Source organism: Aythya marila, assembly GCF_965140915.1.
Source record: "Aythya marila genome assembly, chromosome: Z".
Classification (NCBI taxonomy): Eukaryota; Metazoa; Chordata; class Aves; order Anseriformes; family Anatidae; genus Aythya; species Aythya marila.
Window position 1 is genome coordinate 3,628,600 of NC_139080.1, and position 15,422 is coordinate 3,644,021.

The following is a 15,422-nucleotide window of genomic DNA, read 5'->3' on the forward strand; positions in this document are numbered from 1 at the left end:
CTGCAGGGCAGTGCCTAGTACTTGGGGCTCATCTCTGGACTTTCCTGTGCCCAAACAGACTGCTGTTACAGTGTGCTTTTGGGGTGCAAGGTAACGATAGCACAGCTCTTTGTATTTTTAAGCCTCCTAGAGAAAGCACTGGGTTTCTCTTTGGCTTTTTGTTACTGGAGTAAACATTAGTGGTGTAGCACCCTCATACATCCTGCAGAGATCTGGCTCCATAAACAAATAATAGTACGAGGGGGCTGTGAGTAGTGGGATGGTGCACGACCAAGGTGTGAGTGGATACCTTCAGGATACCTGAATCCAAAGCTGGGCATTTGCTCTTTCCCTGTTTTTATGAGCCCATGCTGTAACCTCCCTCCTTGCAATGAAAATCCTGGCTTTAAAATTTTGAGGTGCTTAGACAAGTACTGGGTTAGCACATTTGCTTTCAGGATGCAAATCTTTTCTCATCATGATTTCTAGCTGTGTAATCTCACATGGTAGAAACTTCAGTTCTTTCTAGCTTGAATCCCCTGGTGTCACCTGGCTCCGGGGTGTGGAAATTAAAGGGAGCCAGCAGGAGAGCAGGGAGGGCTGAAAGCATAGAGGTGATCAGAGAAGTGTTGACTTCAAGGGACGTGGCCTCGCAAGGGCCTTGAAAAGGAGCAGTTTGTAAAAGCATGTTGGTCTCAGAAGAAACCATAAAGAAATAGAAAAGAAAAATAGTGTACAGCTAGAGGGCAAAACTTTGGGATGGTGACAGAATGCCTGGCTGAGTCGTAATGGCTTTACCGAGCAGAGCTCTACCGGGGATCAGTGACACCGAAATGAATGAACAGAGCAGGGTATTTCAGAACAGTCATGGAAGCTGAATGCAGCCCATTGGCAGAGGTACAAAACACCTAGACACAGCCCTTTAAATAAACAAAACAAAGCAAACAAACAAAGGGACCCAACAGAAACACAACACTCAGGTAAGCTTGTTTCCCATCATAGGCGTTAAATGAAGCCACTTTCCAGAGCAGTTCTGTCATATCTGTGCAAACATATCTGTTACATCCAGATTTAGATGCTTGGCTGTTATGATATAGTCCTGGAGTCCTTCTGTATCTTCCTTTCTTGGTCTGTATATTTAATAAAGCGGTGCCTCTCTTTACTGCTTCTTCATTTCCCCCTGTTGCAGCAGCATCTCCCAGCCTGCCCAGTGGAGGCACAGAATTTAGCTGAAGGATTGTCCTTGTGTCTTGGGTAGGCAGCCTGCTCATACCATTCCTGTAGGGGCTGTACATACACATACATGTGTGTGACAGTGCAGAAGGAGAGCTTGGCTTCCTTACCACAGGTCTCCTAAGTGACCAGCCGTGGGTATCTCCAGTGTACGGGTCTGCAGCTGAGCAGCTTAGCTTTGTAGTGGGGACAAGCTGGTTAATATACGGATCTAGAGCATGGCTCATCCCCTGCCATCCTGTGCAGATAAATCGTGGCATAAACTGTTGCATTTGCTGTCTGCAAAGGGAAAGACAGCTCACACAGCTGCACCGCCTATATGGAGGGAGAGGGACAACGAATCTCACCAAAGTGATTATCCCAGGGTCATCTGGGAAATTTGTAGCTGGCTGGGGTATCAACCAAGGACATGTTAGTGTTTGAACTGAGCATCTAATGTATAAAGAATTTTCAAAATGCTCACTGTTTTTTTTTTTAATAATAAAAGTAGTCAGACCAGGTAGATATTTTAAGATGCAAAAATCCTGTTTTCTTGCATATGGTTTCAGTTATAAAACCAGAGGGGAAAACAAATAGAGAAAATATGAAATATAAACACCGTGGCTTCTAAACAGAATGTTTTTCAAAGGTTTCCATGAGGTGTTGGCTGCTCTGCAAAGCAGACTGTAAAACAACTTTACAAGCCACATTTATTCTAAGAGCTCCACTTATTGAAGTACAATTCAAACTCTTGTTCTGTGGGCCAAGTTCCATAAATTAAACACTTGTCCAATAACACATACCTCTCCACTTGGATCCTCTGTTTCTTTTTGGCTTTGTGTGTCTGTGTCTCTCACTCTTATTCAAAAATTCTTTGCAAATGGAAACAACAACAACAAAAAAGGGTCTGCTTGTTTTAGGAATGAATTTAAGAAATGGACCAATAAAATAAAAATAAGGAGAGGAAAAATAAAACAGGTCAACGTTTTAGTTCATCTGCCTCAGACTTTCTTTCCGTTATTTTGCATCTTAATGACACTGATTTAGGGCCAGGGCAAAATCCACAGCGTGGAGCCGTGTGGTGTCAGACCTCTGCTGATGGGGTGCCTCAGCTCCCTGACCCTGCATGGGAAGCTGGGTGTTCAGAGTAACCAGCAAAGCAACCTGGAGCTGAGATGGGGCATGGGACCTGTGCCTGCCTTTAAAGAGCCCCCAGGTTCCCTGTGATCACTTCCCAAAAGGTTATGGCCTTAGAGATGTGATTTCAAGCAGGACCAGCCTTTGATTGCAAAGGAAGGGACAGGCCCGTTGTGCTGTGGCTGGAGAACTGAGCAGTGGTCTGAGATGTTTTCCATCCTGTCTGACCTGGAGCAGGAGTGGGTCCATGGATGTGTCATGGAAAAACCCTGCCCCTGGGCTCCCTGGGGCTTCCCTTTCCCATTTCTCCTGCTGCTCTCTGTCATCACCCCTCTCCCAGCCTGTAACTCTTGCTGCTCTTTCTGCTCAGTGCCTTGCACCCAGGCTGTGCCCAAACCTTGCTGGTTCTTTCTGCATGATGGCTTTTGAAGTCTGATTGTCTTATTCATCCAAGGAGCTAAAGCCCTCACCTCATCTCTCATCGTAGCACTTCTTTAGCACAGCATCCATCTCTCTGGGCTTAGCAGCCATTCCTACCACCTTTCTCCCAGCCTTCACTCTGATGTGGCCCTCTGTCCTTCTCCTTCCCATTGACCATAACCTGCATGTCTTCACTTTCAGAACCAGTTATTGCTCAGTCTCACCAGTGGAGAAAAATTAATTTCCACATCCACCTGACCTGTAATGCTTTTGCTATGAGTATTTCTAAGGATTATAGAAGTGCAGAGTTGAGGTTGGAAGGGACCTCTGGAGGTCATGTGGTCCAACCCCTTGCTCAGGGAGGGTCACCTAAAGCCAGTTGCACAAGGCCATGTCCAAATGGATGCTCTTCTCGTAGACAAAGCTTAGATGTCCCAACAAGAGCTACTTCTGCCTGGCTGAGATACTACAACAGACAGGAATGAACAAGTGGATGAGGAAGGAAACAAGCTTTTAGGATATTTCATTGTGGAAGAAACCAGATTTAATTCAGCTGCTACTCAAGGTGCTTTTAGGAAGTCTGTTTGTGTTGCAATGAAGCTGTAGCAGCTCTTGGGGTCAATCCTAAAAGCTTGAGATGTGGTTGTTAGGGGTGGTGATGACTTCTTAAACCTCCCATCTGCTCTGCAGCAGCAGGGCTGCCTGAGGTCAAATAAAAGTTTTCTGATATCTCCCCCTGGCTTCTGAAGTGAAGCCTGGGTGCTCTCACTCCCTGGAACACCAAGGGCATGGTGGGGCTGGAGGATTTGTGTCTACACCACCATCCTGTGGGGCCTAGGTGATCTTTGTCCCATGTCACTTATGTGCACACAAAACCCAAATGTGGAATATATATTTGGAAACCATTTCTATAGCAGACAGGGGTAGCTGGTGGCTAAACCTGTAAACCCTTCTGCTGGTTTCAGAAAACCTGTACAAGTCATCGGCAAAAGAACCTCATTTTGGTGTGAAATATGCTGCTGTTTTTTAGCTGAGTGAGGAAGAACCAAGCCTCTCTCCAAGAAAGCTTTGCCTGTAAATGTTTTAAGTGCAGGAACAATCACAGGGTGGCTGCTATTCCTGGGTCGATTCAGCTGAGTACTGGACTGCCTTTAACAATGCGTGGTAAACCACAGGCTGTAACGTGCTAGGTGCTGTTCACAATGAATAAAAATGTCAGAGCTTGGCAATATTTGGTTCAAACTTGAAACAAAACACACAGCATTTTAAAAGGGTAACCATAAAGGCATTTCTCCATATATTTCACGTTGCTTGCTCTTTAATAGAAAGTTAGTAGGGATTTTCTTTTTTAGATAGCTACAATTTATCGTGTGTTTCCCTGGTAACTACAACACTGTGAACCTTCCCTGAAAACTCCGTTGGGATTCCTGCAATGTTAGTGAGCGTAATGAATGGTAAATGTAAAGCAAACCCATTGAATCACTTTATTTTAAATTCTGGCAGAGACATAATTTCCCACAGTTCATAAACATTTATAAAAATGGAGTTTACATGTAGAAAAACAGTTGTTTTTATCACTCGGATCAAAGAACACGTTTATCTGGATGTACATGTGCATTTGCAGCCAGCGTTTGAGAAACTCGGGTGACAATCTTTAAGAAGCTTCACAGGCTAATACCGAACCTTTGAAGTCTGCAGCTTTGCTCACCTGAAAATACAGACATCACTTCTGCTCTCTGCTTTGCATGAGTCTGAAGTTTACACTTCAAAGATTACAGACGACAGGCCAAATTCCCCAAGTTGCTAGCAGCACTGGAGCTTATCGACTAGAATGAAATGGAAAAGTAGGGCAGGTTTCAGGACACAGGACTTCGCATCCACACCCACGCAGGGATTGTGCTGCTCGCAAGCCAGATGAACGGCACTTGCGCCCTGGAGAAGTGGCTCTAAGCCTTCTGAAAACACAGCGGAGGGATTTCTGTAACGCTAATTACCTCTGTATCAGACCCTAGGATGGAGTAAGCAGAGGAGCAAGAGCTGCAGATAACAACTCAGTGGCTGCCAAGGCTCCTGGCAGACCCTGGCACCTCTCCATGGCCCGGGCTTCCTTTTGTTGCAGCAGCGCAAGTCCGGCATTTGCTGGATGGAGTCTGGTTTCCATCTCCGGATTTATTCCTCTGTAGTTAATAGAATGCCACTAATATAAGCAAGAGAAGGGTCATATCCATCAACCTCAGTGGAACTGCTCTGGATTCGTGCTGTTTTACATAAAAGCTGTTCCTGGTGCTGTGAGCAGGTGGGGGCTTGTTTCCTACAGGGACAAGCTGACTTTCCACGTGCTACTGAAGCAGCACACATCCCGGGACAGGTCTGCACCACCTCCAGCACTGACTGCATCTGCATGCAATGTCTGTGTTACGAGGCACACCTAGTTGCAGCCTGAGAGTGTCAAGAATAGCTGGCATTTGGGAAAGGGTTTGGAAATTTATAAATGGGGTGTTCTGCTGAGGCAGAGCAACACCCTCCTTTATAAAGATCTCCAACAAGAAAAAAAAAAAAAAGATTATTTTTTAATTTTGGGGTCTTCCAGAATACTCCATTTTGCTTTAATCTTTTAAAATGCAATATATCTGTAATATCGAGTTACAAATAAAATGAAGTGTGGTTTCAAAATGAGAAACTGGAATACTAGAGGCTGACTAGTATTAGAGATTTTCAGAAGAAAATTGCTGTGTCCTGAGATTTCCACATTTCTGTGGAGTTCTTTGTTTTGTGGCTACATTTTTTTATTTTTTTTTTCTCCCTGGTGCTTTGTTACTGTGTTGTGAGAACTGTAATATCGTGTAACTGAAACATCAAATACCTCCCACCATCAGAAGATGTCTTTGGCATATTGTGGTAGGCAATATGTTTGTGTTCAAGCAGGATGCTCAAATCACACACGGGGTTGTGACAAGGATCTAATAAGGTTGAAAGCACATGAAACCTGATTAAATGATGTTTCTAATTAGAGGCGGGTATTATTTATCAGAAATGCAAAAAGTTTTTAAATTAAATTTGGGGGCTGAGAGGGTCAGATGACAAATGCACAAATTAGTTTAATCCTAATTCTTGTATGAATGGAGCATGTGGTCGAGGAATCTAGGAACTCTGCTGCAGCAAAGCTATTAAATGAGGGATTTGTGGAGGGGGCAATGGAAATTTTCACCCTCCCAGCTGAAATGCCAGGGAAATTGTTCATTGGGTGGGTCAAAAGATATTTTGTGAGGGCCTCCTCTGAAAGGCACTGCGGGGTACTGGGATAACCTCCCATCCCTAATACTGAAAGGAGAAAGTGGGATGTGTAACTGCTTATTTTCCTGGCATCCTTACGGGGTTTGCAGGATTCATTCAGGGGGAATGCCTAGGATGTGTGCACACTGCAGGCTGCATGGCACAGCTCGGCACACGGGTATCTTCACTGAGGGCACACCACTGAGCTTGCCCCAATGCAAGCTGGAGCTGTGGTGGCCCCATTAATGTTCACATTTGCTTCCATTCCCATAACCTTCAGCTCTGTTTCTCTGGTTGCTGTATCACAGCCCCAGTTCTCAGTTCCCTGCACCTTCTTGTGTTTCCTAGACCTGGACAGACATCCCTAAGTGTCTGTCATACCTAAGATCCCAGGTGGATGATCTTGCCTAGGAGAACTGCTCTAGGCACTGTGATGCACATGTGCCTTGTGAGCTGGGTGGCAATGGGGACATTGCTGGCTCATGTTAAGGCCACCTGGGTTGTGTAAGTTGTTGTCTGAAGTTCAGACCTCCCAGTGGACACATGTGACGTTATCTCAGGGTGCCAAACAGCCTCCTGGTTGAGGACTTCAGCCAACACCAGAATGTACCTTTTGTTTTCTGGAGACTGAGTTACGAACTTAGAAACAGGGGTATGGTTTGTGACATTCAGGGCTGCACATCCCAGTTTATTGATTTATTTTTCCATACTGAGGGCATTTTTTACCAGTTTGTCTTGGCTACAGTGGGTGCTGGGGCCAGGGGGTGTGAGCACTGGGAGTGGGGTTAGTGCCCTCAGTATGGGGGATTGATGAGACTCAGGTTTGTGCAGGGATATATTTTAGATGAAGCACTGATGCTCATGAGGAAAGGGACGGGACAGAAAGACATAAAAGAGCATTTTGCCAGACCTCCTTCTGTATTTCATTTGCAAGTGTATGTACTGCAAAGAGCGCAGCCAAAGGCTGGAGATGTATTCAGACTGGGCTTCCAGAGAAGAAAAGCTGGAGAGCCAGGATTAGGTCAATTCTTAATTCATGCAGAGGAAAGCAAAAGAGGGAGTGGGAGAGGGAGAGGGAGTGAGACCTGATCAGAGTTATGGCATGTGAACAGGGAAGCAGAGCCAAAGTCATGGCCAATTTCTGTAGTTCATACTCAATTATTCTACTGGAAAGAGGTGGAAATGTGTCAGTGTCTTAGACATGTTCCCAACTTCACCCCATGTGTCTGAATAACACCCTGTTCCCTCTTGGTGCTGGGCAGGCAACCCAGTTTGGGGCCTACCCCTAGGCTGGGCAGGTTTGTGGTTAGTTGCACGCATGGAGGGGATTTGGAAGAGCATGGTGGCAGGTCTTGGGAATTTAAAATTTAATTTTATTTGTTAAAAGTTATTTTAAAATTAAAATACAATTTGAAGTTTTAGAATTTGTTCAGGACACGTATCGTCAGGATGCATGTTTTAAAAATAAAATTCTATATTCCTCGTTTTTGGTTATAAGTGTGTCCCTGCAAGGAAGTAGTCTTCAGGTGGGGTTGTGGTTGTGAAAAATATTGCTGCAGAATGAGAAGCAGAGCTGAATTTTGTTGATCTCACTTGATTTCATTGCCTTATTGTGAATTTGTGCTCAATATGTATTCTTAACAGAGGCTGGTCTTAGATAAGGGATAACCTTTATGAAACTGTTGATTACAGAACTATGGTTATATTCCTATGTACTTCTCCTGTGGTGGAGAGTATTGGTATCACTTTATTTGAATACCTTAACTTCAAGTTTTCTGTGGTGCTTTATGACTTTTTTATTCCCTATATTATTGTTCAAGTTACTTTTACAGGACTTGAAAGAAGCATTGCAGATCCAAGCTTATAGCTGAACTTTGGCATGACAGTGAAGGAAAATATAAAGTTTGCATCAGCTTGTTTTACTTGCAGTGAATTTTCACGTGGAAGAATATTCCTTATCTATAGCCAAGGTGAGGTTTAGTGCTAGATTCTATTGTAATGCTCAAAATGCAACATTTTGTTTCAATGAAGACTCCGAATTGTGTGGAGGAAATGTCTAACTGGACTCAGCTTATTTAAGTGCTGTATTCTTAGGCTTGTGTGGCCTTGAGTGCCTTGTTGACAGCCAGTGCTTGGGTAATTTAGGGTTTATGAGACTAAAGGATGCATAATGAGGCTTATAATATAAATTTGCCAGTTGTACTGAGGCCAGTGCAAAGGTTGTGATTAGTTTGGAGGGTCATGAAAAGTTGAATTGGAAAGCCAGGGGTTTGGCTGTAGTTTGCCAGCTGCAAAGCGAAGAGCCGAGGTCTGCTTCCACTTGGTTTGAATCCCTTAGTCTGAAGGCCTTGTCTGGAGCCAAAGTCAAGGGTGGATTTGGGGTCAAGATGCACTCAAGGGTCCTTGTTATGCACCAAAATACTTCTCCATGAGGCAGCTCTGGGATTTCCTATGTTTCTAGGAAGAGCTGAAATGCTATGGTGACACCATCAATTAAAAAAACACACTATCAATAATGTTGTCCTTGACATCATATGTCATCTCTGGGCCATGGATTATGTTTTCCCCATCTGTGGTATAAACAAAATCCCAAGAGTGATCCTCATGTCCCACACTATGAGTAAATACTGCTTTCTAGGCTGGGTACTCTGACTTCCAATCCATGCCATCCCTCTGGCAAAGCCACAGAGCCCAATCTTCCCTTTATGCTGTTAGGGGTGGTGATAAAGCAGAGCCTACCTCAGAAGCTACCAGAGAGATTTTAGTAAATATTTTAGAGCATCTTAGCTAAAATGTTCATGAAGGACTAATGTATCACTTTGTTTTGTGTTATGAGAAGAGAAGAAATGGTTAGATTTCCCTCTCTGTCTCTTTGGATATAGAAGAATATTGTTTTAGGTAAAGATGCATTTTATTGCTAAAAAAGCAGTTTACGGTCACTCCACATATAGCAATAACAGCTGTATTTAGCAGAGTACTTTGTCAGAAGAAAACAAAAAAGATCAAATGCAGGGAGGGAAAATCAAAGAGTTATGATTTAGTTGTTTTTTAAAGCCTAGTTTAGCTAAATTCAGTGATAATTTTTCAAAGGAAAAAAGTACCGCAGTAAAACATTTATTGCATTTTTGTGCTTGTTTTCATTCCTTGGAGGAAAATGAAATGGTTTCAGACTCATCTAATGCTATTTATTTTTTTTTTTCTTTTCTATTTTTTTTTTTTTTTAGTTCAATCATTAAAACCAAAAATCAATTATTCACACAGTTCTCATTATAGATTATACTAGAGGCAGAAGTTGTAAGATAGCTTTTTGGATGGCCTGACCCAGAACCATTTCAGAAGACATCATTTGGTTTAAACGGATGTTGGCAAGATCTGTATAAGTATGTGAATGATTAAAGAAAGCCAGATATTTTAAAATAATAATAAGAAAAGATCTGAGTGTGAAAAGTCCTACAAGACGTGTGTGAGAACTAACTCAGCTGCATGGCTTGTTCTCAGACCAGTTTGGTGGAGAATTGTTGAGGCCTCAGGCACAAAGAAAGCTGTTTGGGCAGCAAAAGCCAACTTGGAGGCTGTAAAGTGATTTGTTTCTATTTCCTTGTATCAATTTGAAAAGTCAAGTCAGCTTTACAGCTCTGAAATAAACACAGTTGGGAGTTTATGTGAGTTCAGGATGGCGTAATCTGTATGCTTTGGCCATGCTAGGGGAAGGAGAAGAAACATTTGCAGCCAGCTTGCCAACATGTTCCTCATTTGACATATCAACAAGTTGGTTGAGGTAATGGGAGAGATAAGTGTTTTAAGTTGTAAATGCTTAAGAAGCTGAGAGTCTGGAAGAGGGAATTAGTTTTGAAGTTGAGCAGTCTTTTACAGCCAGATACATGGGATGGTGTGAGGGGACTTGGGCACTTGTGAAGACCTTGATGCTCTCTGGCGTGTCCTGAGGCAGGTGCCCCAGCCGGCACATGGGGAATGACGTGTTTGGCTCCCTGCAGGGCAGATATTCACAAGGCAGAGGGCAAGCAGGAGTCCCTCTCAGCCAGAAATGTTCATCCCTTGGGCTGCAGACAGCCTGCCAAAATGTTCAACCACCTGGCAGCTGCCTCTCCCCTGCTCCCGTCCCGGGGCACAGGCAGTGATCTGCAGCTGGATGAGCTGCCCTGGCCCGCAGCTGGCTCCTGGGACCAGGCCTTGCTGTGCTGGGACCAGGCCTGCTCAGAAACACTGCTCCTATGGAGCTTCCCGGACAAAGATGGAAGAATTCCTTGTGTGAACTGAGATGATGATGAGGGAGATAGAGGGAAAAAGGGTTACCAACACTGATATCATGCCTGCATTAAGTTCACGGTTTCTCTCAGAAATGTGGGAGCTCAAGGGCTCCTGGTGCCCACAGGGTCTGTCCAAAGCTCCCGAGCTAGTATGTGACTCAGAGCCCGGTTCAAAGCCCGGTGAATTTGGAGGAAATGTGGATTGCTCTGTGATCCTCTGTCACTCAGCCACTGGAACAGGCCACCCACTGAGCGGAAGCTTTTGGGTTTTCATCAGTTTTAAAAACTAATTGATATGAATCACGATAATGCAGATCTTGCCTTTGGCAGTCAGCAAAACCACTTACAGAACTGCAGCCTTTATACGGCTGGAGATATCTCAGCCGCGTCACTGGAACTCAAGGGCAGCAAAACCTTCAGGGATTTATTAACACAGAGCAATTTTTCCTGGTTCTGAAAGCCTCTTAATACTTTCTGCAGCATATACCTTCTTTTTATCTCTGGACTTTCAGATCATGTTTTGTCTTCCATTGCCTAAGGCCTCAGCTGGCTCTAGAAACAGCTCTGTCCTTGATTTGGAAAGGCACGTTGAAGTGCCTTGTTTTCTGTTTTACAGGTGGGGAACCTGAACGTAGGGCCATTTAAGGCTGGCATGTTTGCCAGTGATTATGGAAATATCTGTAATTGCACATCTTAACAGTCAGTGTGATTTTATGATGTGTGTGTGTGGTTTTAAGTATGTCGAAGTCAGCAGGAGGCAGGGAGGCTTAGCAAGGAAGAAAATCAAGCCACACATCTCTGGGTAGGTGTAAGGATCAAACACCCCTATTTCAGCCTACTGACTTCAGTCTTTCCATGATTCAGTCCTTCCCTTTGCAGCATGAAGCCGTGATCACTCTGCCGAGAGCTAGGGATGGGACCTTGGGGGGCTAAAAAGCTCTTCAACCCTTTTTCTCCATCCTGGCCACCCGCTGCATCATCCTGGGAAGTGCCTCCTGCCTGGCATTGCCATGGCTGCCAGGTTCCCCAGATCTGATGGTGATTCATCGAGCTGTAGGGCCAGGCTGGCTGTAGGTACCATGGGCTGTCCTATCTGTGGTGGGCTGATGCCAGACAGCCCTCTCCTCTCTGCCTGCTCAGACCCAGAGGTTCTTCTCATTTTCACATCCAGCTGCGAATTTTGGCTCTGCGCCTAGTCCCTCCTGCAAGGCTGCTCCCATATTTACAGCGTATTTCTGAATTGCAGGAAAAGTAGCTGGTGAAATTTGCAGAGGCAAGCACAGATAAGTGTGCTATAAAAGCCCTGTTTTAGATGCTTAAGCAGGGTTAAAGCATCCGAGCAATCTGATGTAAAAAACGAAGATACTGGAATTTTGGTATTGCTATTGGTAAAATAAAATGGATTTCAGGTCTTTATTATGCAATCAAAATACTCGAATCACCATTTGAACTAAATGAAAGTTTACTGTGTACACACATAATTGTTTTTCCTGCTACCTATTACTTGATTGGGGTTGGGTAAGGTTAGTGAAAGAATTAAATTAATTTTCTTTGAAAGTTATGCATTATGAAGTAAGAGGTATAAAAGTTACATTACACATGGCAAATGTCTTGAGGGTTTGGTTTATAGACTTGTTTATATTTTCATTTTAATGTTTATTACTTTCTCGGTGTCATTTCCACTTTTGCATCTCCATACTCATTACACTTTTATTATCTCTTTTATAAAATCAATGGCTGCAAACCAGAGAATTTTGTTGTTGAAATAAATAGATCCAAATATATCTATCCATAAATTAAATATCGTGGCTGTGAAAAGGACGTTTCTGAAGTCACCAAGCTTAAACTGAAGCCAATTAGTAGCTGACCTTTCATTTTTATGGACCGTGGCATGCAGCACATCCATCTGACTTGGCAGATTTGAAATTATCCAAGTGATAGCTGAACTGCATTGAAAAATACATTAGTAAAATTAGTGCTCATGAAAGGCAACAGATCAACAACCTCAGAAATCGAATGCTCACAAGTGAGATGCAAAACCCACTGAAGTCAATTGTAAGTCTTTCTCTTGGCTTTAGCGGGTTCAGGATGAGGACCTTTTGTTTAGTTTAAGGTCCACATAGTTAATAAAGCCTTTTCAGGGGCTTCACAAATTTCAGCTAGTGGTTGTTCACTGCAGAATTCAACTGATGCATGCTCCCAAACATGCCATGAGACCCGTGGGTGGAAGTGCTGTCACGGAGCAAGGGAGATCTGATCACAAAACCCAGCAAGTCAAAGAGATGAGAGGACAGAAGAGAGTCACTGGGCTACCTGGGGAAATCAGTGAAAAAGGAAACGCTGCCTTAGCAGAAGTGTGTCCAAACACAGTCACCCATGCCAGCATTAGGGAAATTTTGTGCCTGGTCAAGCAGCTAGGGACTGGTTAGTGTTAGGTCAGAGGTTGGGCTAGGTGATCTTGGAGGTCTCTTCCAACCTAGACGATTCTGTGATTGTGTGATTCTGTTTATTATTGCTCTTATTACAAAAATATTCACCATTGCAAAAATATTCACTGGCTGTAGAGACAGATGGAATGAGGAAGAGGTGTTTATGAACAAAGCGGTGAACTGGTAGCTGTTGTACCCATGATTAAAGGAGATTTATGTTTTATATTGCCAGGGAAAGTCCTGTCAATGTCTAGCTGAAGCAGAATCCAACTAGTTGGTGCCGGAAAAGCCCCAAACGTCTGTCAGACCTGTAGCATCACATCCAGGCAGGCACCTAGTGTAAACGTGAGGATTTGTGTTGATCCAGAGTCCACCTTATCCTGGGTATCTACCACATACCAGGGGCTGGGCTGGGGGACGCGACAAGAAGAGTTCTCCTCCTTACTTATGAAGGCCTGTGGTTCCTTCCCCAACTAGATATTGGACTGAACTTTCCACAGCTTCAAACCACAGGCAAGAATAAGACAGTCATCCTCCTTTTTCACACCAGAGCTGAGTTTGGGCTACATGACTTGACTTTATAGTTTCATGAGTGCTGGTGTTGACTGAGATCATGGTAGTTTAATTCATAGAATCACAGAATCATAGAATATCCTGAGTTGGAAGGGACCCTTAAGGATCATCAAGTCCAACTCTTGACACCGCACAGGTCTACCCAAAAGTTCAGACCATGTGACTAAGTGCACAGTCCAATCTCTTCTTAAATTCAGACAGGCTCGGTGCAGTGACCACTTCCCTGGGGAGCCTGTTCCAGTGTGCAACCACCCTCTCTGTGAAGAACCCCCTCCTGACGTCCAGCCTAAATTTCCCCTGCCTCAGCTTAACCCTGTTCCCGCGGGTCCTGTCACTGGTGTTAATGGAGAAAAGGTCTCCTGCCTCTCGACACCCCCTTACGAGGAAGTTGTAGACTGTGATGAGGTCTCCCCTCAGCCTCCTCTTCTCCAGGCTGAACAGGCCCAGTGACCTCAGCCGTTCTTCGTACGTCTTCCCCTCCAGGCCTTTCACCATCTTCGTAGCCCTCCTCTGGACACTTTCCAACAGTTTCATGTCCTTTTTATACTGTGGTGCCCAGAACTGCACACAGTACTCGAGGTGAGGCCGCACCAGCACAGAGTAGAGCGGGACAATCACCTCCCTTGACCTACTAGCGATGCCGTGCTTGATGCACCCCAGGACACGATTGGCCCTCCTGGCTGCCAGGGCACACTGCTGGCTCATATTCAACTTGCTGTCTACCACGACCCCCAGATCCCTCTCTTCTAGGCTGCTCTCCAGCGTCTCATCGCCCAGTCTGTACGTGCAGCCAGGGTTTCCCCGTCCCAGGTGCAGGACCCGGCACTTGCTCTTATGTTATTCTGTTATTAATTATGTTATTATGTTATTCTGTTATTAATTCTGTTATTTTGATTTATTTGTGGAGTCTGCTAAATACTTGAGGAGGTGTGAGATGTAGCACCAGAAATTAGTGACTTTTCTGGTGTGCTTAAAAGACTTTTGAGCTGGAGTCTCCTTTCAGGGATGCCTGTCAGGGAAAAAAAGTGGTCCTGCCCCTCTCCCCTGTCCTGGTCTTGCTTCTGGAGTAGGCTTGCTAATTTGGGCTTCTCTTCACTGGAGAGTGAAGCAAATCTCTAAGAAAAACTCAGGTTTACATATTCAAAGCTAATGGGATGGAGACCCTTAATTCCCTTCTGTGTTTCAGAGATGCCATTCCCCTGTCTGTACACCATCAAATCAGTCTTCTGGTTGCCACCAGGCAACCCCAGAACAAATCTTTGGGCATATAAGGACCAGCCAGGTTTCTTCTCCTGGTGTTTTCATGGAAAGGCAGTTCTAGAGCTTTGTCACATTTGATATTAATCCGTTCCTCCCTATTTTCTCTTTTTCCCTCTCTCTGCTAGTCTTCTTCAGGCTTACTAGGAAAATGGGGTGGTTGTGAGGAAGCTAATCACCTTATGAGAAGTAAGTGAGCTGCAGGAAATTGGCCCAGTGGTCTGAACAGAGAAATGCAGCATTTGGTAACGATCAGGCTTCTGGTGTGTTGAGATCTTGCCTACTCAGCTGACCAGTATTGCCTTGTATTGTGTTCATGTTTTCCCATCTGTTTGTCTGTATCAATCTTTTCTTTTATTTCATGTTTCAATCCAAAGCTACTTTGGAGCTGGGCCATCTTTTTGGCTTGAATATGTATAACATCAAGCCCAGTGGGATTTATGATTACGGCTTCCATAAGGAACACAATATGAATAATAATATGAATAAAACTAGCGAATATAATTAAGCTTGCCATAGAACATCTAATACAAATCCTGTATCTAAAAATAGAATGCCACAAGCAAGAGAGATGTTCAAATTCATTTCAAGTGAATTTTTTTTTTTATTATTATTTTTTTTTCACTGGGATTTGCAAGTGGATGGGGAACTATATTTCAACAAACTTGCCTTTCCATTTATAAATTTTCTAATCTGGGTTTTTAGGAAATAACTGTTGAACTATGCCCATCCCTGCTACTCCACAGCAAACCCCCCAATGCATATTAAGCAGGATGCCAGTTATGATGTGGTCGTTTTGAATCGTCTTGTTGGAGGTTTGCCTGAGGAAACAGAAAGCTTCAAGATCTAGCTACTTGTGTGGTGGACAAAGATT

General features: G+C 44.0%; 1 protein-coding gene across 1 annotated transcript in view; it reads right to left on the reverse strand.

Moving 5' to 3' along the window:
* Positions 1–15,422, reverse strand: part of LOC309889776 (urea transporter 2-like) — a 323,422-nt gene that overhangs the window by 41,070 nt on the left and 266,930 nt on the right. Inside the window, exon 4 of the mRNA XM_082782805.1 lies at positions 4,457–4,574. Coding sequence (XP_082638931.1) covers positions 4,457–4,472 — 16 coding nt within the window. The 5' untranslated portion in view covers positions 4,473–4,574. The remainder of the gene's footprint in view (positions 1–4,456; positions 4,575–15,422) is intronic.